This window comes from Sarcophilus harrisii, chromosome 1 (assembly GCF_902635505.1).
Source record: "Sarcophilus harrisii chromosome 1, mSarHar1.11, whole genome shotgun sequence".
Taxonomy (NCBI): domain Eukaryota; kingdom Metazoa; phylum Chordata; class Mammalia; order Dasyuromorphia; family Dasyuridae; genus Sarcophilus; species Sarcophilus harrisii.
The window spans coordinates 128349033-128374634 of NC_045426.1; the positions used below are offsets into that span (position 1 = coordinate 128349033).

At 35.2% G+C, this 25602-nt stretch overlaps 1 protein-coding gene across 2 annotated transcripts in view; it reads right to left on the bottom strand.

Annotated features, from left to right (window-relative positions):
• Positions 1 to 25602, bottom strand: part of CPLANE1 (ciliogenesis and planar polarity effector 1) — a 115868-nt gene that overhangs the window by 58496 nt on the left and 31770 nt on the right. For both annotated transcript variants that reach the window (XM_031964220.1, XM_031964228.1), the window contains 8 exons: positions 21786 to 21950; positions 19887 to 20025; positions 18632 to 18741; positions 18308 to 18466; positions 18096 to 18204; positions 16026 to 16311; positions 11792 to 12731; positions 1710 to 1873 (listed from right to left, as the gene is read on the bottom strand). In XM_031964220.1, coding sequence (XP_031820080.1) covers positions 1710 to 1873; positions 11792 to 12731; positions 16026 to 16311; positions 18096 to 18204; positions 18308 to 18466; positions 18632 to 18741; positions 19887 to 20025; positions 21786 to 21950 — 2072 coding nt within the window. The remainder of the gene's footprint in view (positions 1 to 1709; positions 1874 to 11791; positions 12732 to 16025; positions 16312 to 18095; positions 18205 to 18307; positions 18467 to 18631; positions 18742 to 19886; positions 20026 to 21785; positions 21951 to 25602) is intronic.

The following is a 25602-nucleotide window of genomic DNA, read 5'->3' on the forward strand; positions in this document are numbered from 1 at the left end:
TGTGGAGGAGGAAAGAATTTATGAAAAAAAAAAAAAGAACCAGAGATCATTATTGATCACAAAATAGATAATTTTGATTATATTGAATTAAAAAGTTTCTGTACAAACAAAACTAATACAGACAAGATTAGAAGGGAAGCAATAAAGTGAGAAAACATTTTTACATTCAAGGGTTCCGACAGAGGCCTCATATCTAAAAACATATAGAGAACTGACTCAAATTTATAAGAATTCAAACCATTCTCCAATTGATAAATGGTCAAAGGATATGAAGAGACAAGTTTCAGATGAAGAAATTGAAACTATTTCTAGTCATATGAAAAGGTGCTCTAAATCACTATTGATCAGAGAAATACAAATTAAAATAACTCAAATATCACTACACACCTATCAAATTGGCTAAGATGACAGGAAAAGGTAATGAGGAATGCTGGAGGGGATGTGGGAAAACTGGAACACTACATATATTGTATTTAACTTATACTTCAACATATTTGACATGTATTGGTCAACCTGCCATCTGGGGGAGGGGGTGGGAGGAAGGAAGGGAAAAGTTGGAACAAAAGGTTTTGCAATTGTCAATGCTGAAAAATTACCCATCCATATATCTTGTAAATAAAGAAACAGAATTAATTTTAAAAAATTAAAATTAAAAATTTTAATTAAAAATTTAATTTAAAAAAATTAAATTAAAAGAAAGAAAGAAAGAAAACTGGAACACTGATACATTGTTAGTGGAACTGTGAATGGATCCAACTATTCTGGTGAGCAATTTGGAACTATGCTCAAAAAGTTATCAAACTGGGCATACCCTCTGATTCAGCAGTGTTTCTACTAGGCTTTTATCCCAAAGAGATGTTAAAGGAAGGGAAAAGGACCCACATGTGCAAAAATGTTTTTGGCAGCCCTCTTTGTAGTGGCCAGAAACTGGAAACTGAGTGGATCCCCATCAATAGGAGAATGGTTGAATAAGTTATGGTATATGAATATTATGGAATATTATTGTTCTGTAAGAAATGACCAGCAGGAAGATTTCAGAAAGGCCTGGAGAGACTTACATGAACTGATGCTGAATGAAATGAGCAAAACCAAGAGAACACTGTACACAGCAACAGCAAGATTAAATGATGATCAATTCTGATGGACCTGGCTCTCTTCAACAGTGAGATAATTCAGGCCAGTTCCAATGATCTTGTGATGAAGAGAGCCATCACCCAGAGAGAGGATTGTGGGAACTGAGGTTGGTTAACAACAGAGCATTCTCACTCTCTCTGTTGTTGTTTGCTTGCATTTTGTTTTGCTTCTCTTTTTTTTTTTCATATGTGGCATGATAATCGTATAAATATATATATATATATAAATATATATATGTATATATATATATAAATATATATATATGTATATATATATATACATATATATATATTTATATAAATAAATATAAACAAATACATTGGATTTAACATATATTCCTACCATGTTTAACATATACTGGACTACTTGCCATCTAGGAGAGAGTGTGGAGGAAGGGGGGGGGGGCAGGAAATGGAACACAGGATTTTGCAAGGGCTAATGTTGAAGAATTGTCCACTGTTTTGAAAAACAAAAAGCTTTAATTAAAAAAAAAACATGCAAAAAGAAATCATTTAATACCTTTAGTCTCAAGTCCCTCCCATGCTATTGAAGGGAAGTTCTAATTAAAAACTTACTCCAAAAAGTTGTCATAAGGTCCATCATTATTATAGACTTCCTGAATTTCTTTTGCAATTGGCACTGATCCTGGACAGCCAATATCTCCATTACTTTCTTTCTCAATATTGTCTTTAGTTTCAGGTAAGAGCGCAGAAGGCACAGAATAACAATTCTCTGGAACCTAAAACAAAAATATTTGTAATGTTTATTACTATGCCTTATTTTATTTAATTTTAAATACATAGAAATTTCAAAGATCTGTGATTCACTCCATATGACTCCTTCTACAATATTCTCCATTAACTGCTAATTATGTTATAAATTGTCCATGGTCAGAAAATTTAAAGTTTTAGAGGCAGGATGGGAATGTATGACTTCCTCATTCCAAATCCAACACTCTCAATACTATACCACACTGGCTCATCATTTAATCAATTTTGCATTTCATTCAAGTGTTCATGTCTCATGAGAATTAACAGCATATATTATGAAGTTATTATATTATGCTCTGTAAGAGTCAATATTAGCCAAGAATTAATACAATAATAGCAGAAGACACTGTACAGAGGTCTTTAATAAATGTTTTTGGAATCAAAATGTTAAATTTAAAGCTTCAAAAAAACCAAGAAGCAGTAAGATACTGTGCTATTGTATCACTAAGTATCTAATTCTACTAGATTTAGGATTAACCAACAGAAAATTAAATTTTCTATTTTTTTTGGGGAGGGGTTATTGTTAATTCATCCAAAGAACATTTATTAAGTACTCATTATATAAGGAGCTCCAGTGGCACTCCAGGAGGAAAGGGGAACACAAAATAAGTAAAGAAATAAAAACAATGTCCCTGATCTCAAGGTCCTTATTATTTAGTAAGAGGAAAACAATACTTCACATAGTTAAATATATGACACATTAGATTTTGATAAGTGCAGAAGAGCTAGATAAAGTGCTATGACATTAAATAAAGGTAAGATGAGTTCTAGGTTGGAAGATCAGGGAAAGTTTTGATCTAAGATTTCAAAGACAGAGAGGGCCCGAGAAAACTAGTAACAGCTTACAGTAGAGGAGGCCCCAGAGGCCACAAAGGACATGGTCCTCTAACAAAAACAACCCTTTATTACACAGTTAATGGGAAATTAACATTTTTGGGAAACTCCATTACTTTTGGCCCTCCCTTCCCATTTGACAATGAGTCTAATCCTGACACCACATTTCAGTTCCCAGGACCCAAACAGCTCATAGTATCCTGGGGGGAGGGAAGGATATACCCCATTTTTCTCTGACCTCACACACATCTGGCCCCTTCCTCCATCTCAACTTTCCAAGTCTTAGATTGACCTAATTTCTCTTCTGCCTTCACTGTCCTGACTCCATAAGCTAGTTGGCTAATTCAAGGATGCATTATTCTTGTCCTTCATTGTCATTCTTTGTCCTACTAACATTTCTACCTCAACAATTTTCAAGCTTGGGGTCACCTCCATTATCCACTCCACAGAATCACAGGATTCAAAAGGGAAATGAGCTCAGCACTCATATGTTCCAAACTATACATAAAAAAGAATTCTGGGGGGAAGACGGCAGAGTATTTCAGAAAATTCCAAGCTCTCCAGATTTTCCCTTAGCGCCAACCTAGGCTGGGGAAAAACAAATAAGACTTAGAGAGGAACAGGAGTCCTTCTGGGACAACCCAAAAAGACCCAAAGAAAAGTCCCAGGACCAGGTTTAAGTACTGTGGTAAGAAGCAAGTGAGGATCCCTGGGGCTAGCTGATTCAGGGCAGCCTCAGCCACAACCATGGGAACTTTAACTTCCCAGACAGCATGGGGAATGGGGGTCTGAACTGGGTAAGACTGAGGGAACCTTGGGTGATTAAGGACCTCCAGGCCAGCTGTGCTGCAGGGATGCTGTCCTGGGGCAGAAGGGACCAGCACATTATTGAGGGCAGAAGCCATGGGGAAGGAACACTGCTGGCTGTGGGTACTTGTAGGGGGTGGCACTTTGGGTTCCAGGAGGAGGAGAAAACTAAAGTGAAATAGAGTTACTGTCTCCCCTCCACAGGATTACACTAATAGTTCTTATTTGGGGGCGGGGGGAAAGAAAGAAAAGAAAAGAACAGGCAAAGAACCTAACCATGGAAACTTACTATGGGAACAAGGAAAACTAGGATTCAACTTCAAAAGAGGACAATTAATTAAAAAACTTCTTCTACCCCAAAGAATAACATTAAATGCCTTCCTGTCCAGAAATAATTTAAAGAAAAATTCAAAAAAGCCTTCAAAAATCAAATGAAAGAGGCTAAGGAAAAATGTGTGTGTGTGTGTGTGTGTGTGTGTGTGTGTGTATAAAATAAGAACCATCCAAGAAAACCAAGGTTATTTTAAAAAATTAACCAACTAGAAAATGAGATACAGTCTTCAAGAAGAAAATAATTCTTAGTGAAGGGGAAGCCAGTGAAGATATATAGACCAAGAAATAACAAAACAAAATATAAAGAATGAAAAAACTGAACATAATGTGAAACATTAAAAAAAAAAAACATCTGGAGAGAACAAAAAGAGAAAACATACAAATAAGTGAAGTATCTGAAAGCTGTGAACAACAACAAAAAAGAATCATGACATAATAAAGCAAGAAATAATCAAATTGTCCTGGAGTGATAGAACATGAGGGCAAAGTAGAAACAGAAAATATCCACTGATCATGATCTCAAAGAGATCCTACATGGTAAATATATAGGAATATTATTGCTAAATTTCAAAAGTCCCAGATTAAAAAGAAAATTTTATAAGAAACAAAATAAATGAAATATGCTTGAACTACTAATTAGAATTATAAAAGATTTATCAGCAGCCACAATAAAAGACTACAGGTATTGGATTTTATTTATATACATATATATGCATATATATACATACATATATATGTATATATATATATATATATATTAACAATCAAAATAACGAGGTCTGTGGCCAAAAATATCATATCCAGCAAAATTAAGAATTTTGAAAGAAAAAATTGAAATTGAAAGAAAAAAATGGCCATTCAACGAATTTGCAGATTTTCAGACCTTTGTCTCAAACTGAATTCAACAGAAAATTTAACATATAAAAGTCAACATCAAAGATTAATTTCAAGGGAAGCAACACAGAGAAATTGTTTATGTTCTTTACATTAAACAAATGTAAACCATTTATTTAAGACAGACATCAGCATTAGGGTAGGAAAAAAAAGACTGGGGCAGAGTTAAGTATGAACTAAAAAGCAAAACTGTGTAGAAAAAGGTAAAAATATTAATTAAACTATATGAATGAGTTGCAGAGAAAGAACCAACACAGAGGTATTAGAGGGAAGAGGCGAGCTGGTAGTGCTGAAAATCTACTCACATCAGGAGTGGTTTACATTGGGAAATAGATATATACACGGATACACAATGAAGGGTATAGCACCCTCCAAAATTTATAAAGAAATAAGGGAGGAAGGAACAAGATAAGGAGGGTTTGTAGAATGGTGTGTAGATTTATGTTAGTGGGAAAAGGTGTGTAGATTAATGGGAAAGAAATAAAGAGGGAGGGAAAAGGTAGCATAGGATAAATTAGGGCAGAGAAGAGTGTTTAGAATAATAGGAATAGGATAAATTCTGTACATTAATGGGAATGGGATAAAAAGGGAAGAAAATGGTAGAAGAAAGAAGCGAAGGATTGTTGGGTGGAGGAAGGTTAATTAAGAGCAAGACAAGTTAAGGTGTAGAATAAATGTGTATTTATATAGATATATGTATATGTGTGGGTAGATGTAAGGGTGTGAATATATATATATATATATATATACACATATACATATGCCTAGATGCATACATACATACATCTACACATATGTAGACATGCATCTAAAACAATACTAATATGGCTAACACAATATTGATTTCTCTCTTGACTGAATCTTTAAGTTTGACTTTGTCTGATATTAATAATTATTAACCCTAGATGGCTTAAAAAAAAAAATCCATGAACTAATGCTTCATTTGAGCTCACTAAACACTTCCTCCCCCAAAGCCCTCTATGTTACTGGCAGCAAGGCTACATGAGCAACCACTGTCATAGGCTTGTAACAAAACATAACCCATCCCATAGCTCAGGCCCACATCCCTCTTTTTAGTACCACAGAGATCCAAGCTCCAAGACACAAAAAATTTGCTACAGCCTCCACAGCTACTCTCATAGCAGGATTCTAAGCCCTTTAGTAAAGTAGAGGGTTCAGACACTTCCTCTTAGAGCCGTAGTGAGCTAAATTGCAAATAAGACTAATCAATCCAGGCTGCAATGGCACCAGTATGGCAGTGCTGGGTGCTGCTCGGCCAGAGAATTGGGAAACAAAGAAAGAGGATGAGACATCACGTGGAAGCAGCAGGAGAGCAATCCATTAAACCTGAGGGAAAGAGCCCAGCATCCAAATGGGGTCAGTTCTATTCCCCACAAAAGTCACTGGATCAGCTAGCTAGCACAGTGGACGGACCACCAGGTCTGGAGTCTGGAAGGTATAAGTTCAAACCCAGCCTCAGACACTTAATTCCTTGTGTGACTCTTGGAAATTACTTAATCCCTGTTTATTCTGGTTCCTCATCTGCAAAATAGGAACACAATGAAGAAGAAAATATCAAACTGCTCCAGTATCTGACAAAAAAAAAAAAACATCATGGACAAAGTTCATGGAGTCACATAAAGCCAGACATGAATGAAGAATTGAACAACAACAAAAGTTACTGAGAGCAGAGATCTAAGTTGTTGAGTTGTTAATAGCCTCGCATGGGAAAAGGCAGAGCTATTTTAAAATCAGAGGAAAAGGCATCAGAAACTAAACAACAAAAGAAAATAAGGGAAGAAAAAAACACTGAAACTATCAAAGATCTCAGGAGTAAGAGAACTCAAAAGTCCTTAAGCATAAACAGACAAACCAAGAAGAAAAAAATTAACAACAAAAGGAAAGATGGCCTTTAGATCTATTAAACAAGTTCAGGTATCCAGCATTTAGCGTAGTGCCTGGAATAGTAACTACTTAATAAATATTTACTGAATGAATGATAGACTGTTTTTTAAAAAAAGGTAAATGATTCAATACTTGATGAGACAGAGGATCTTGTTGATTTTGATGTCATGGAGCTATAACACACTTTTCTTTAGTGATTTAAAATGCAATAAGAATTGTAAGACTAGAAATTATGGCCTGCAAAGCAGAAATAATTAACAGAATTAAAAAGCTTACATGTGAGAGAGCAATCTCACTATTGAAACAAAAGAAAGGATAACTGATTGGCTATGCAAAAATGCAGAAGTGAAAGACAATAAAGAAGAGAAGCAAAAAGCAATAACATTAAAAAAAAAAAACTAGTATCATCATATTTGCTATTCCAGTAAAACACCGAATCTGAAGACGGAATATATAAAAACTCATGCCATTCTGGACATCTCTGCTGTGCAAGGGTTTCTGTAATGGGCTGGAACTGAGTTCATGCACTTTAATCCAAGCACTTAAGGCTTATTACCAATTGGACAATACTCTATTAGCATATGCTTGGAGAAAGAATGGCCCCACTACTCTGTGCAGGCATGATCTGTTGAGATTGGATGTAGGATGTAGAGGGTGGAGTAGGATGAGAGAGGTGGCTCCAGCAGGAGAAGAAAGAGGAGATTCCCGTGTCCACTGTAGCTCCTCTTGCTTCAACAAATTATAATAAAGATTAAGGACTTTTGCTTATTCTGATTCTGGCTGATTCTAAAGTATCCAGGGTGCTAACGCGGTCATCACATTTGATGCCCATTGTGGAACCAAGGACCCTATTTTCACTCATGAAGTCTCCAGTGACCAGGAAATTAGGTGAGTATTTTAATAGACAAACAGGGAACTTACTTTGTTAAGGGCTAAACTAGTAACCTTTTCTGGCTGAAATGGGGAAAATGTTAGGAAGATTCTCCTCCATCCCCACTCCCACCCCCAAGGGGCCCTATAGAAAGCATGCTTAACTTGATCAAGAGGCAAGGCTTAATTATAACTTGGGAGCAGATAGCTAGACTCTTGGGTACATTAAGACACACATCCCCTTGGTTCTTAAGAGGAAGAACAAATTAAATATTATCAGGCTGTTCAAACTTTACCTTTACAATTTGGAATAACAAGAGAGGAAGCTAGGAGCATAGTAAAAGCCTGTACAGCTTGCCTTCCTTTCCATGCTCCTACACTGTCTCCAGGGAAGAACCCTCGTGGTTTGAGACCCAATGAAATCTGGCAAGTGGATGTGACCCGTTATAAATCTTTTGGTCGCCTGTCTTTTATCCATGTTGTGGTAGACACCTTTTCGGGATTCACTTTTGCAATGCCAGCAGCAAAAGAGACAGCCCGAGTGGTCACTGAATTCCTTATACAAGCATTTGCGATTATGGCTGTGCCACAAGCAATAAAAAGAGACAATGGCCCAGCAAATACTTCTAAACATTTTGCACACTTTTATGCACAGTATAAGATTTTAGACACCACGGGCATACCTTTTAATCCTCAAGGACAGGCAATAGTAGAGAGGAGAAACCGAGACATTAAGATGCTCCTCCAAAAACAAAAGAAAGGGGGAGCCACAGGTAACCCTAGAGAACTTCTAAATCTAGCTCTTTATACTATTAACTTCTTGATTTTTGACAAAGATGCACTGGCTCCGGCTGACAGGTTTTATAACCCACCGGAAGGTCAGTGTCCAGTGCGAGCAGCTCCACTATCTTTACATAATTGCCAGGTGATGTGGAGAGACCCAGAAAGTGGTGAATGGAAGGGCCAGATAGGCTAACTGCTTTGGGGAGAGGGTTTGCTTGTATCTCCACAGATGGAGAAGGAATCAGATGGGTGCCAACGAGCCATATTCGCCTTGTCCATCAGAGAGAGACTGAATAGCCCCTTGAAATGAAAGAGAAGACCCAAGAAATATCGGGTGGTTCCATTACTGACTGTGCCCACCACTGAAAGAGCGTGGCAGTTATAGCGTTTGACTCATGGACATCAAAAATTGTTGGACTTGAAAACCCTCAGGAATCATTGGATTCTCTGAGACATGATAAGACTGTTGTAGGACTTGAAAGGCCTCAGGAATCACTGGATTTTCTGAGAAATGATAAGACTTTTGCAGGACTTCAAAATCTGATGGAATCGTTGGATTCCCTAACACGTAAAAAGACTGTTGTAGGACTTCAAAAACTTGCGTGGAACACTGCATTCCCTGACACATGAATCAATGGATAATAGATTGGTTTTAGACTATCTCTTAGCTGCTGAAGGAGGCATGTGTGTGACTGTTGTTTACATCCCCTCCTTCTAGGACTTCTGGAAATCTTTTACAACCCCGTGTTGATTTATACTATATGTTATATCACTACTTGCACATACAATTCATGTTTGTTACATCATATCGAGCCTGCACAGACTATGGGGAGAGTCATCGCTAATAGCCTCTGCGTTAGTGCTATGTGCTTGTATAATACCTCCCATGTTGATGGGTTTGAGCATAATAAGAGCCTTCAGCCCAGAAACCCACTAGCAATCTCCACTTCCCTTTGGTGCTTTTCATCTCCCTTCCTGAGATGTCAGGGAGGGCGTGATCACCTCCTTTTTAGTGCTTTCACTTCCCTTCCTGAGAAGTCAGGGAGATTGTGATCACCTCCTTTTCGATGTTTTCACCTCCTTTCCTGACAAGTCAGGAAGGCTGTAATCACCTCCCCTTGGGGGCTCTCACCATCCTGAGAGGTCAGGGATGGCAAAACCACCTGTGTTCTAAAACAAAAGAAAGCAGGAGATGTAATGAGCTGAAACTGAGTTGATGCACTGAGATCTGAGCACTTAAGGCTAATTACCAATTGGACATCTTTGAGAAACCAATATAATACTTAAGTATTAGCAGAGCTTAATATCTCCTCAAAGCCATGCCTCAATTAGAAGCATCAGCTTGATTTCACGTTCCCAAACTAACCATCATTACACCTTCTGCTTATTCCAACTCCAACTCATCGGTATCGAAATAATTTATATTTACCCACCAGAAGAAATCCTCAAACACCCAGAAATTCCATTCCCTTGAGAGAAAAAAATGAACGAAAATCTATTTGCCCCTTTCATCTCCCCTACTATTATACTCTATTAGCATATGCTTGGAGAACAAATGGCCCTGTCCACTACTCTGTGCAGGCTTGATCTGTTGAGATTGGGTGCAGGATTTAGAGGGTGGAGTAGGACAAGAGAGGTGGCTCCAGGGGGGGAGAAGAAAGAAGAGATTCCTGTGTTTACTCTCCTTCCTCTAGCTTCAACAAATAATAAAGATTAAGGACTTTTCCTTATCTTGACTTTGGCTGATTCTAAAGTATCCAGGGTGCTAATGAGGTCATTACAGGTTTCTTGCTGGTACCTTAAATGTAACATGTTTAAAATTCAATCTCATCTCCCCTCCACCAAACCTGTTCCTCCTAACAAACTCCCTGCCTAATTCTATTATGTTGCAAACCCCTTTATAATCACTGAGGCCCAAAATGTCACCTGGGCTCAAAAAGTTATCTTTGACTCTTTCCTACTTACATTTAATCTGTTGCCAGATCCTAGTAAAAACAAATTGGGATGCTATCCCCTCCTCTTTATTCATATTGTCATCACCCTTCCATCAAGGACTCTTATCTGGGCTGGCACAAGTTTTAGCTCATCCTCATAAGCTTATTTATTTCCAGTCTTCCCCTTCTCCAATTTGAAATAGACACTACTGCCATAATAATCTTAATGCAAAGGTATATGTTGAGGACTACCCATAGTGTGGAACTCAGAAAGCCTATAAGGATTAAAGGGGTCTGCACAAAAAAGGGGTATGTTGGTTCTCCAAACCTCTCCAACTATGGACCATAGCACATTATGAGAAACTAAGGGAATGTTTTATTTTCACAGAGTTAAGGAGTTGCAAATCAGCCTTTTCTGTTATCTTACTTTGGGCTCACAGGAAAACAACATGACCCTGACAATCAGAGACATCTGTCTAGAGGTCATAAAACATATTCACCAACTCAGGTGTTGTTTATGGAAAAAATGATGCTTTTTCTCTTGCTGTACTTAAAAAACTATATTCTGTACAGGGATGGAATAAATCAGAGGTTCAGAGTCTGTCGCTGTAATAGCCTCTCGTCTCCTTATATCATTGTCATCCTCTCACATGACATTCTGTTGGTCAGAATTAGATCCCCACAGCCACTAACAGATGGCTCTCATAACAGGTATAGCCATGTCATGCCTCAGTTAAAAAACCATCTTATATCCTCAATTACTCAGGAGAAAATACAAATTAAAAGTTTTAAAACTCTATAACCAATCCATCTTCCCAGCCATTTTTACATTAATTTATATTAATGCACTTTACAATAATTATGGAACAAAGGCTATTCGCCCAAGTCTTCATGTGTACCCTCTCTTCCAGCTCTGTACACTTGCATATGCTGTCCCTTTAGAACACACACCTCTTTTATTTTTTTTTTCCATTGTTAATGCCTTCTATCCTTCCAGGCCTAGTTCAGGTATTATTAATTTCATTAAATTTACATCCTTCCCTGCCACCTTCTCCCTCAAAAAAGCAGTATTCTTCTTCCATTTCCTTAGGGTACAGTGTCAGATAGTCCTTTAGTGAACAGAAAATTGCCATTGGAGTCAGATTGACTGAAGTCTGACATCAGCAGTGTGACTCTGGGCAAGGCATTCAGCCTTCTAAGCACATTTTCTCACATAATATGGTGACGACACCACCGTTCACAGAGCTGTTGTTGAAAACCAAATCAAATATATACATATATAGAGATATATATATAAAGCACTGTGAAAAGCTTAATGAATGCTGGCCATCATCGTCACCATCATTATATTCTATCCTATTATCATATTTATGGTATACATGTCATAGCCCCTGATTAACCTGTGAACTCCCAAAGGACAAGAGCTATTTTTTGCATCTATTTCCAATACCTGGTATGTAATATCGAGCATAACATAAATGATAAATCACATTCACTTGGCAAAAAAAAAATCAAGTATTTTCTTACCTCACAGATTACACGATCTGTTTGTTGTACAAAGCGTGATTGTTCTAAAAGCCACAGGGACGTAAGAATGGCAGCTGCTGAGGTCCTCACCCGTATGACAGGGCTGTCCTGGCAGGATGCCTCAGGTTTAGTGGAGTCATATAGCAATCTTCTATCAGACCATCTTATCATCCATTCCAGTAGTCTTGCTATACTGCCAAATTTGTTCTTTAGTTCTAAAGAAAGTTCTTCATGTGGAATAATGTCATTCCATTGAACTGCGTTGTAAGTGAATTTTGTAGTCTTAAAGTTTTGTGGAAGAACAACTTGCTTTGGTAATCTGTGGGACATGGGTATCTCTTTATTGTCATCTTTGATTCTGTACATCGATTTTTCTTTTAAGCCAAACAAGCCTCTCTTTTCCATGCTTTTATTTACTTCATTCAAAGAGTTTTGTATAAAAGTTCTTGGCCCTTGAACGGCTAACATTGAAGGAGAAGATGTTTGATTTCCCAAATTTTTGAAGTTTTCACTATTTAAAGTAGATGATTTTTCAGATTCACAAGACTCAGGTACAATAACAAAGCAGGAGCCAGCTCTGAACACATTCTGAATTGTGGGTTTTCCCTGACGACGTTTTAATGTTGTATGAACATCAAAAAGCAAAGAATTAAGTTCATGTTCCTTAAGAAGGGCTGAGAAGCTACTTAGAAAAGGAATACCAGGATTATTAGAACCAACCAGATCTTTTTCAAGTACATAACTCAAGAATAAATCGAGGAATTTAATATATTCATCATCATCACGTTCAAATTCCCAAACACCTACTATAGGAACTTTGTTTTCTCTACATATATTTTCATGATCACTTTTCCTTTCAGGGCATTCTTCTGAACTGAACTTTTTCTTCTTATTGTCCTGATTAGTAATCAATGTGAATTCTGCATGATTCTGGGCATTCCTATAACAAAATATATTTAAAAAATTTTTTTTAATTCAAACTAATCCTTCATTACTGACAAAGTTTTCACCATAAACATGTCAGAATTTCTTTCGGTTTTAATTCCCTATTTATAAAAGAGGGAATAATGGGGAGTAAGACAGGATGTTGATGATGATGATCCCATCAAAGACTCCTTATAATTTTAAAAAATTAATGATTCGCTGACATATAAAACATAAAAGACAAGAAGGGGAGAAATTTGTGAAGTGAGATTAAAATTACGTAACAATACATAAAATCTACCAAGAGACAATCCTTTAACTGAGCAAACATTTAATCCCTTTTTAAACTTCTCACGGTCCCCTTCCCTTCACTCTCTTGGCTGAGAACCTTGTCTCATATTTCAATGAAAAAAATTGAGTGCATTTACTTCTTTCACTCCCCCTCATCTTAGGATGCCATCTGCTACAATATATACAAATGATCCTGTCACATCCCATCTTCTCCCACAGATTGCTCTCACTAGTCTGCAGTTTACTTCTACCTACTGACTGCTTCCCTACTGCCTACAAACACAGTCACTACTCCCTATTTTCAAAAACTCCTTACTTGGATCCATCCATCCATTTCCATTGGTTATTGTCTAATCTTTCTCCTCCTCTGTGTGGTTAAACTCTGAAAAAGTCACCAGTGCTCCCACTCCCTTTTCTGTCATTCTGAAGTCTCTGAAGTCTTACTTCCAATCTCATTCAATGAAAACTGTCCCAGTGAGAGTTGTCTTTTTTCAAGCCTCATCATTTTTAATCCCTGTGTAACCTCATGTTCTGCATCTTGATATTTTCTTCCTAGATTTCTTTGAAATTGTTTTATCAAGGTTCTACTCCTCCTACTCTGACCACAACTTCTCAGTCTCCATTATTAGATCTTCATCTTAGTCTCACTTAACACCCATAAATATCCCATAGTGCTTTGTCCTGAGCCCTCTTTTCTTCTCCCCCGATATTATTTCACTTGGTGATCTCATCACCTGAATCTCAGATCTAATTAACTAGACCTAACTTCTCATAACCTCCAGACTCCCATCTCCATCTGTCCACTGAACATCAAACTGGATGTCTCACAGACATCTTAAATCTGACACGTACAAAACTGAATTCCCCCCCTCCCCCGCCAGTACTCCCTTCTTCCTAAATTCCCTACTGCTATGAAGATATCCCTATCCTCCAAGTCCTCCAGGCTGCCAATCTGGGTGTAACACCCAACTCCCCACTCTCTCTGATATCCAGTCTGATGCCAGGCTTTCCCACTTTTACCTCTGCACTAATTTTTGCCCACTTCTCTGCTGTTACTACAACCAACCCCAAAGCATCTCCTCATCCACTCAAACCTGGGCACCTGCAACAAGTCTCCCTCAACTCCATTTAGCCATCAATTACAAAGTAATTTCTAAAATGGAAGTTCAATTCTGTGAAACTTCTCCAAAACACTCAATAAACTCCAGTGATTCACTCGTCTCGAAGATCAAAGATAAAATCTCTTGTTCAGTCTACAAAGGCCTTCATAACCTAGCTCCCCCAAACTTTCCAATCTTCCTACACCTTCCTCCTTCCTCCACACCTGCTACAAGACAGTCTTCAATCCAGTTATCAATGACACATCTCCTTGCTATTCCCTGAATGAGACACTTCATCTTCCAATTCTGGGAATTTTTACGGGCAATCTTTCATGCACAAAACGATCTCCTTCTTAATTTCTATCTCTTGACTTCAATGGCTTTCTTTAAGTCCTGGCTAAAATGATGTCTTCTACATGAAGCCTTTCCTGATTCCCTCTTAAACCTGGTGCCTTCTCTCTGTTGATTATCTCTAATTTATCCTGTATACACATTATATGTACCAAGTTGTTTTCCTGTTTTCCCAATGAGACCGACTTCTCTGAAAGGAGGAACTTTGTTTGAATACAGAGCACTTAGCCCGGTGTCAGTCACACAGTAGGTGCCTGATAAATGATTGATGAGCATTTCACAAAGAAATACTCCATTATATGTTATATTCCACAATAAACACATATGTGAACTTAAAGTCCATACTATTAAAAAAAGAGAGAGAGAGAGAGAGAGAGAAAAGCAGATCACATATCTTTTCACAACTATGGAGCTGAATTCCGAAACAACTCTGAAAGAGTATTCCCATTGCAAGTAAAACACAGATGAGCCAAGTATGAAAAACAAGAAATAATTTTGATTACATAAAATTGAAAAGTTTTTGTATGAATAAATACATCTAGAACTATAGTAAAATAAGAGAAAATATTTGTATCAAGTTTCTCTGATAAGGGCTTGGTATTTATAATATATTGATAACTAATAGAAATAGATAAGACCAAAAGTCATTCTTTCCCTGCCCTGAGGCAATTGGGGTTAAGTGACTTGCCCAGGGTCACACAGCTAGGAAGTGTTATATGTCTGAGGCCAGATTTGAACTCAGGTCCTCCTTACTTCAGGACTGGTGCTCTATCCATTGTGCCACCTTAATGACCCTCAAAAGTCATTCTTAATAGGAGTGGTTAAAGAATATGATTAAAAATCACAGTAATGTTCCAAGTCATTTTTAATAAGAAAAATGAAAACTAAAACAACTCTGAGGTTTACCTCATTCCCAGCAAATTGGCAAAGACGACAGACAAAATACAAAGTCAACAATGAAAAGGCTGTGAAGAGACAGGCACACTAACACATTCTTAGAAGAGCTATGAATTAACATAACAATTCTGGAAAATAATTTGTAATTATGCAAATAAAATGACTAGAATGTCCAAATCCTTTGACCCAAAGATTCTACTATTAGGCATATATGTCAGTAATAAAAAGAAAGTCTCCACAAACATCAAAATATTTATAGAAGCAGTTTTGAGGTGACAAGTAACAGAAAACAATGTAGTTGCTCAAAAACTGAGGCACAAATTGAGGCTAAATGGTAGTAAAAGAATATAATCAGGTATTACTGTGCTGTAAAAATGATGAACATCACATTTACATGAACAATATGCAAAATGGATATAACAATGCAAAGGAAAGAAAGATGGCAAAATTATTAAAAATTTAATGTTGTGAGAGCAGAACAACAGAAAATAGTGTAGCAAGCTCTTAATTCAAAACTTTTCCAAAAAGTTCTAGAAAATGCATCAGACTAAAATTGTGAAGGGAAAATACAAGAAAAAAAAAGTCATACTAAGTCATCTTTTAGTCAAGATTGGTATAGGAAGACAGAGAGAGAGGTTTATACACAATAATTTTGATCTAAATTTGCTTACTTTCTTTTTTTTTCAGATGGCAAAGCTTCTGATAATGTATCTACTGTCTCTGCATCACTATGAACCAGGGAATTTTCTATGTCACTGAGAGTACTTCTGCTCAAACTGGTCCCAAGGGAAAACCGGTCATAAGTATGAATTTTATTATCTGCAGTCTCTTCTTCAGGGGGTTCCCAAATATTCATTTCAAAAGGGCCTATATTCCTCCTTACTCGTTTCAGAGCTTTCACTCTCATCTTATAAATAGAATGCATGATAACAGACATCATTTCCTCAGTTTGTGGACCTAAGAAGGAAAGAATAATCAAAGAGAATTGAATGTTACATTCAATAAATAAATGTTTAAAAGGATATGACAAATATCTATTTCACTGGCAGAAAGAAGAAAAATAGGGGAACAGATTTGTGTGACCCTCCAGCTCCAGTAGATCACAAATTATTAAAGGTAAAATGGTACAGAAGGATTGCAAAGCACTATTTGTTCAGTATGTAATCCATATTTTAAGGAAAAAGATGGAAAACAGAGTAGCTCAAGTAAATAATAAAAATTATCAAAGATTATAAAAGAAGCTACTTAAATGTTAAAAAAAGATAACATAGGTGTAATGGAACCAAAGATAAAAGACTACAAAGTATAGACAACTTTTAAAAATAAATGAGAAGTGACCAAAAGACTGAACAAAGCTTTTTCAAGAGAAACAGTACAAATAGTTAGACAATATCTATGACAAATAAACTGATGTAAAATTAAATACAAGGAAAACAATATATAGGATTACATAAGAACACTATTAAAAAAAAAAAAAAGGGCCAAATGCTATGTAATTACAAAGACTAATTTTGACTTAGAAAAGGCTCAAAGAAATGTTCCTAGCTCCTCTCATTCATAGGTGGGGACTATAATGCTACATCAGCTACATCAGGGACTCAGTCACTGTCTTGGATTTACAATTTTGCATGGTAACTTTTTTTGTTATAAGCAAAGAATCCCTGAGGAAAAAAGAAAGGTATTGGGGAGTTTAGTAGAAAGAAGGAAAAAGTACAGAAAGATATAAGGACTACATCCCAAAATGACTCTGATATAAAACAAACAGCATTAATAAAACTTTCTTACAATTTATTTTTTATTTATATCCCCAACAGTGCCACAGTGCCCAAAAGGTCACAGTGTCTGGCTTTTTAATAAAATTAGTTTTTTTTAAATTCATTGAATGATATAGATATAATAATTGATAATGATATAATTATCATTAGATGTTAAAGAATTGTGTTTCACTAGAACTGAGGAACAAGAGGAAAAAGTTCTTCAAGTAAATAAAAAGAAACAAAGAATTAGTTTCTTATTATTAGTATGATAAATACTTCAAGAGTATATATATAGAAGAGAAATTATAGAAGCTATCTCTAGAAATCTCTCAAAACATTAACATATACTTTTTAATCTGGTCTGGACATTCAGTAGATTCTACATTATAAATAATGACTTATAAACTTGTAATAATAAGAATAAATTACTTTTTAGCAAGATGCTTTTCAGACTAAAAATAGTTCAAAGTTTATTGATAAAAAAATGTTAACAATGTTGAAATGACTAAATTACCATACTTGGAAAATGGAAAATAGTTAAGAACACATGATACTTCTAATTCTATTTCTGATTTCCACATGATCACCTGTTCTGCAAAGAATATATTCATAGAATAAAATCTATAGGGTGTTCACTGGTCCAACCACTTCATTTTACAGATAAGAAAACTGGGAAGCAGAGAGGACCAGAGCGGTCATACAACTAGTAAGTGACAGAGCCAGGAGCCAAAATGCTGTTCTATGACTCCAAATTCAGCATTCTTTCTAGTAACCAATACTGGACTTAAATCTTCATAGAGAATATTCTAAAGAAGATAAATTAAGGGGAAATAGGACAATATAATGAGCTCCTCCCAGGTTATTTTACCTTCTAGTTTTCTCCATTTCTACTAAACGGCAGATTCAGAAAAAAGCACTGTTTACAGATTAAAAATCATAATCCTTAGCAATTCAATATCAAACAAAATCAAGAAATTACATTACCTTTCACGGTACAATGTCTGAGTCTCTGCTGAAGAGAATTATATTTATCTCTTAAAGGTACTCTTATATCTTCAGAATTGGGAAATGCTTTCACAAAAATTTCTGCCACCTAGGCAAAAATAAACTTATCTTAGTTCTATAAGTAAAAAAGTAACAACAAAGTCAAAGTGTTTCAAAGTTTCATTTTTTTAAACCAATGCTTAAATTTTTACCTTTCTGGTGGGTGGTAGTTCTCCGATAAGACTCAAAATTATATCCTGCACAAGTTCTTCAATATTCATAAACCTAGAGAAAGGTAACATTCTACATGCCCATTCCAGGGCACTGAAACAATGCTCTACCATACAAGGATCAAACTCCAACTCCATATCCTAGAAAGAAATTATAAAAGAGAGACATAATTCTGGAAATATTTTTCTGCATTCAGTAAAATCATTTTTTATTTTAAAATGAGAATAAGACTATTTAGAACAATTTCATAAAATTATCTAATGAATTCAATATCACCACTATTATTTTACTATAAATATGAATACCTTTTTCTTTTCCATATTTTCTCTTGCTATCTGATATTGTCTACAATTGTATGACAACTTTTCCCGGACATGAAGCATCCAACAGAGAGCACAGAGTTCTCTGAAGCAACCTGAATCAAAAATAGTTGAGTAACTGACAAATATTAGTCAATACACACTCATATTTTTGTATTGTAGAGATATACAGAATGTTCCAAAAGTCTTAATGAAGTTTTAAAATAGTAAAGCATATGTATGCTAAGTGTGTTAAGTGCTAAGGTGCTAAGTGTTATAGTATGCTAAGACTTTTGAGACACCCTGTAAAAATAATCACATTATGTGAATATCTTTTAGATCATCACATAAACTCTTGAGCTCACCACATAAGGAATTCCCAGTACCAATGAAGATCAATATTCTGTAACTAACAATTATAGAGAACTGGTAGGGAATTACAAGATTCCTTTGCTCAGGGTCACATGGACAGTGTACCAGAGGCAAATCTAACTCTACAGCTTCTTGACTCTGAGGATCAGCTAAGAGAGCCATATTTCCAAAGCCTAGCACTTTTTACCATCTATTACTCTTTCCTAAGAGTGTTTCCCTTAGAGACAGTCTATATAAAAAGTATTTCAAAAAATGATGAAAAACATTGCAATTTCCAAATGATAAAGGGAACAAATTGCATTCCAGGCATCCTCTCTAGCCTCTAGGTCTGATGCTGAATTCTGCCTTTTCTTTATTCCTACATCAAAAGGTAGGCATGTGAAGAATGAGACCTAAAAAATTTTTTTCATCTTAAAAAAGGAGAAAATTAACAATTATAACCAATTTCCTCCTTTAAAAAAAATGAAGGAATTAAGCTAGATCTTTTCTAAAATTCCCATCTAACTGAAAATTCTATAAACACAAGTGTCACCTCAAGAATAAACCTTGTTATTCAAACCACAATCACAAGCACTATTTAATGGCATAAGACCCAATTTATAGAAACTATGGTCCCAAAATATATACATACCCTTGAAAGCTAAAATTACAAATTTAAAGTTCTAACAATGATAGTAACCAAATTTTAAAATATTTTTGAATAGTAACAACATAAAATAAATATATTGTAAAATATGAAATATAAAAATATATGTACAAGACAAAAGATGCTTCATTCTATTATCTTTTTAAGTTTTTTTTTTTTAATTTGGAAAAGTCCCTCACCACAAGCAGCTCCTTTTTAGGTTCAAATCAAATTATAAATCATTAAGTTCATACTACTACAAACCTATTGTTTTACAAGAAACTTCATCAAGCTTTTGGTTTTTAGGGGCTCCAGGTTGATAGAATGCCAAACCAACTTTACAATAATGAAGCAAAGACTCTGGAAATGGACTCATTAAAGGAAGGGAGCCTTTAATTCGAATCTGAAAAGAGAAAAAATGATTTACAAAAATTAATATTACAGGAATTTAGAAATCATTGGTATATTAGCTTTCACAGGAATCACTGTGGCCCTAAGAAAATGTGAAGGGGAGACTACAAGAGTAACCAGGTAACGGGACTATATATTTGTAAAACAAAGCAAGACTGGACTAGACATTTGTGAAACAAAACAAATTTGTGGAGTTCACCAAAGAAGGCTGCCTCTTCTGCTAGGAAGAGTCACACCATTCAGGGAGGTGATAGTGCTTTTTATAAGGCTGGAAAAGAGTGGGTATGAGGTAAAAGTTGATTGGTTAAAGTCCATCTCCCTGGAACACAAGGATAATCTATATTATAAACTATATACCTGTTTACTCCGTTTCAGGATTAAGGGTTTCTTCAAAACAGGATAAGACGGGTGGGCAGGGGTGGCTAGGTTGTTTCTGAGAACAAGTTGCATAAATAGGGTACCAGGACATGTTATATTTTGGGTTACTAGCATTATAATAAACATGTGGAAGAGTACAGGCACATAGGGTAAACAAAATGGAATAATTTTGAAAATAGAGGAGCTCTGGGGCAATACAAACACTTACTTTAATCAAATAGAAAGGAAAATGAGACTGTGATAAAATTTTGCCATAAGCATACAGTTAAAATTTTTCTGGAATCAATTATACTTAAAAATAAAACTGCCTTATCATTTAAATCATTCTGAAGCTTACATATATTTTAAAGAGAAAAAAATCCATCTAATCAAATTACTTGTCTTATTTTTTTCATCATCTCTTAAACAAGGAAAACATTATTTATCCTCTTCTTTCCTTAAAGGAAAAATTGAGAAGGCTAAAATTTAAAAGTCTTCTGAACTCTAGGTTTGATTTTCCAATGAAATCAACATCATTTTTTACTTATCATTTATTAGTATGGTTTATCAAAGGGCAACCCAATATGTTATTCAAACCCTGTTTCTGACACCCCCCAGCTGCGTGCCCCTGGGGAAGGACTTTGACATAGAGTGCACATGCAAAGTGCAGGGAAGAACTACATTTGTAGAACACGCCTCCAGATCACAAATGAAAACACAGACTTAAGCCCTAATTGCCAGGCATGGTGAGTTATTTTTAAGAGTCTTAGACAAAACAGGTAATTGTTCTCCCATGTTAATCTATAACCTAAAACATTTCATATATGTTTATGATTGGTCACAGGAAATTTTTGAGAATAAATAAAATTCAACCCTGTCATGCTCTGCAATATGGGCAAAAAAGTCTAAAATGTTTCTGTACCTTATTTTAACCTATTTGTTAATGCTTAATACATGTAAGAAAGTGAGAAAGAAAAGCTGACTGATCATCAGTCATCTCACTCAGAGACAAAGGAAAAAGGGGACTAATCTTTTGCCACAGACAGTCCTATTTCTAGCACAGCCTCATATTAAATTGAACAGTCTAATAGATAGTAAGGGCTTTATGCTAAGTGCTAGAGACACTAATGAAAATCTTCAGGGAGCTTCAAATCTAGCCTGTGCAGAATCTCCAAGAGGTAAGCTAGCAAGCCAGCCCCAAAACTAATTATTTCACATGGCAAGAAATCCAACAGGAAAGGCTGATTCCAGACAAAGACAAAAAAACACTCTTGCTCTGTAACTTCAATGTAAGGATAAGAGAGAACTATAAAAGAAGAATCAAGATGATAAGAAAGTTCTATCAGTCAGGATGGTGAAGACAAACAGCAGGGCCAAGAGTGAAGGTGACATTACCTTTTGCATCACTTTTCTTGCCCATCTCAATTTTAAGATGTACCACTGAGCTGCAGGGAAGGAGCAACAAGCTGCCCGAAAAAGGAGAAGAATTCGCTGAAGGATGCCCGACACCTTCTGACGATAATCTTTCTCAGTTTTTAATAAGAGGTCATCCTCATGGTCCTGAGGAAAGCAAAGTAAAAAAGAGGAAATATGTTCAAAAATGAAACGTTCATTAAGATCTTTACGTGCCTGGCACTATGCTAAGGGCTTTAAAAACATCATTTCATTTGATTAGGGAATCAGTTAAAGAAATGATAGCTAATTGTCTTCCAACTAAAAAGCTGCTTAAGAATTACAAGGGGAAGGCAGTGCGACCACTTCGATCCTCATGCTTCAAGGAAACTCTGCTGTGTTCTCCAGCACTTCAGCGGCTATTATGTCATAATGACTAGGGTCACCCTAGTCATGCTTCTTTCCAGAGCACATCTGGAGACATCTTACTGACTCCATTTTCCCCATCCATAACAAAATGGTGTACACAGTGACTCTTATCTTGGGGCAAGAAATATTAAGGAAATCAGCTAAAGAACAGCAAAGCATGATTGCCCATCATATTCCTTTTCAAAGATTCAAACCTTGCTTCTGACCCTGACTCTATGGTCGAGGACAAGTCTCTTACAGTTACAGTTCCTCATCTGTAAAATGAAGGTAAGAATAAGAGCACCTGCCTCAAAGGGGTATTGTGTATCCCAAATAAGATAATGCCTGTTTAAAAAACTTTGTAAACATGGCTTAAAAATGCAAGCCATTACTCCACTACTATTATTATTTTTATTATGAGAAATACAGCAGAAAAATCATGACTGCTCTCAGAGAAATTGGAAACTGAAAAATAATGGTAAAGTCAGTGTCTAAACTGGCAAAGCACAAGATTTCCAAAAACATTTTAGTGCAGTTTCTAGCTACAAAATCAGTATAATTATAAAGTCAGATAAAGGAAAAGACAACTACTAAGGATCTAAAGTTTCCTTTGCATCAATCAGCTCTTCCATTATTATCATAAGCAAACTTTTATACCTATTCCAGGTAATATTTTATATTATAATACACTTCATAAAATATTCATTTTTTTAACAAAACCATAAAAAACAAACAACAAGGGTTTATATTCAAGAGAAGGCAGAAAAATAAAACTTTGCTGAATTTGTTTTTCCATTTAAGATTCAAAAATTAAAAAACATGGTACAAAATACATGTTTAACCCATAGTGGATTGCTTGCTGTCTAGGGTAGGGGGAAGGCAGAAGACAGAAGGAAAAAACATTAGAACAGAAGGTTTTGCAAAGCTGAATATTGAAAATTATCTTTGCATGCATTTGAAAAAAATAAAAACTATTATTACCAAAAAAGAGGAGGGGGAAAATAAATTAAAAAGTGAGATGATTTCTATGTTTAAAATAGCTATAGAAAATATTATCATTTTCAGTAAAGACAGAAAATGACAAAATCAAGACCTAGTAGAGTAACACTTGATTTAATGAAAAAAACACTGGATCCCAAATAAAGAGGAAAAGGACCCAGTGTACAAATATATTGATGTTATTTTTGAAGCAGGAAAGAACTAGAAAAGTAGGGAGTGCCATTGAACAAATGAACAAACTGTGGTAAATTAATGTAAGATTACTGTGTTGTAAAGAAGGTATGAAAATAGATAGTTTCAGAGAAACTAGAAAAGACATGCACGAATTCATGCAGAGTGAATACAGAAGACAACTTATATGGCAATGATATGATAAAGGAAAATAACTTTGAAAGACTTGAGAATTCTGAAAGATGTAATGACCAACTAAGAAACTAGATGATGAAGAAATATGCTATTCATCTTATGACAGAGAGATGATGCAATGACATGCAGAATAAGATACATTATCAGGCAGGGGGCAACCAGGTGATGCAGTGGATAGAGCACTAACCCAGGCGTCAGGAAGACTTGAGTTCAAATCTGGCTCAGAAACTTAACCCTTCCTAGCTGTGTGATTCTGGGCAAGTCACTTAACCCCAATTGCCTCAGCAAAAATAAATAAATAACAAGATACATTATCAGGCACAAATGATGTTCAAGTTTATTTTGCTTGACTATGTATATTTGTTAAAAAAAAAAAAAGTTTTATTTTTATTTTTTTCCTAAAAAGTTGAGAAGGCAAGTGAGGACAGAGCAAGAGTAGCAATGAAAAAGAAAGAAAAGAGAGTCACCAAGAAAAGAAAGTAATTCTAGAGGAATCATGATAAAAACCTGCTGCCCACTTACTGAAAGACAAATATCAAACTCAAGGTGTAGAGACTGAGACATGTTTTTTTGGGCATGACCAATGGAAGAATCTGTTTGGCTTGATTATGTATATGGAATAGGAAAAGAAAAAAGGAAACAAAATAAAATTATGTTCAATAAAATTAGATCAAATTTTTAATAAGAAAGTAAGCCAAGCATCTTTTTTTTTTTTAAATGCAGAAGAGAGGACAGAAGAAAAGCCTGAAAGAAAGACAAGCACACAGCTTTGAAAACTGTTCATTCAACTAATTATATATTTTAAAGAAAAATTGGCTATACATAAAATTCCCAGAAAAGAGGGAACAAAAGAGAGATAAAATGTTTTGTCCAAAAATAGGCACTGGTTTTAAATGGTCAATCTAAAATATGAAAAAAATAGCCTTTAAAAATAGGCAAAGCAATAACAAATAATAAATTGGAAATAATTATTGTATACTTTCATATTTAATATTGGAAGTATTTTTTTGGAATTTCTGAAATCCAGTTTTGATTTGTTCTGTGACAATAAACACAGAGAGTTATATTACTTAATGACTTACTAAGAATGTTATATGAAATTACTTATTTTTAATTGTAAATGGTTTAAAAGATTTTATATATTTCAGAAGAGTTTTTATTAAGGTTTTCTTTTCAAAAACCTTACAGGAAACAAAATCAGGGCAAATTTTTAATCAGCTAAAGACACAGGCAAATGCAAGAGATAAAATAACTTCAATTACATGTAATTGAAAAGATTTTACATGAACAAAACTAATATAACAAGGATAATAAGGAAAAACATTTGTATACATATCTTTATAGATAGATCAAATATCAAAAATAGCTTAAATAACAGAAATATATAAGACTAAAAGCCATTTCCCAATAGATAAGTGGTCAAAGGATATGAACAGTTCTCAAAAAAGACTGCAAAACTATAAATAATCATGTATGGATGCATACTTCAAATCACCAGTAATAAAAAAAAAATTGTAAATCAAACTCCAGAAGTTTATCTCACATTTAGTAAATTTGCAAATATTGTAAAAAGACAGGCAGAGCTATGAACTGGGTCAACCAATCTGGAAAGCAATTTGGAATAATGCAAATAAAGTGACTAAAATGTCTAAATCTTTTAATGCAGAGATACCACCATAGGATATGCCTTAAGGAAGTCAATGACAACGAGAAAGGTTTCATAAATAACAAAATATTTATAGAAGTAACTTTTTTTAGTAAAGAAGAATCTGAAAAACATATTAGTTGCTGATAAACTAAGGAATAGCTTGTTATATATGAATCTAACAAAATATTATTGTGCTGAAAGAAACACTGAAGATGATGAATAGAAAAGCAAGGGAAAATATATGGACTGATGCAAAATAAAATAGTCAGAAGCAGGAAATGTACATGACTACAATAATATAAATGGAAAGAACAATAATAAAATAATGGGAAAAAAAATTCAAAATTATACTGACTAAACTTGGCCCCACAGAGATATACTAAGACACCTCGCCCTAAA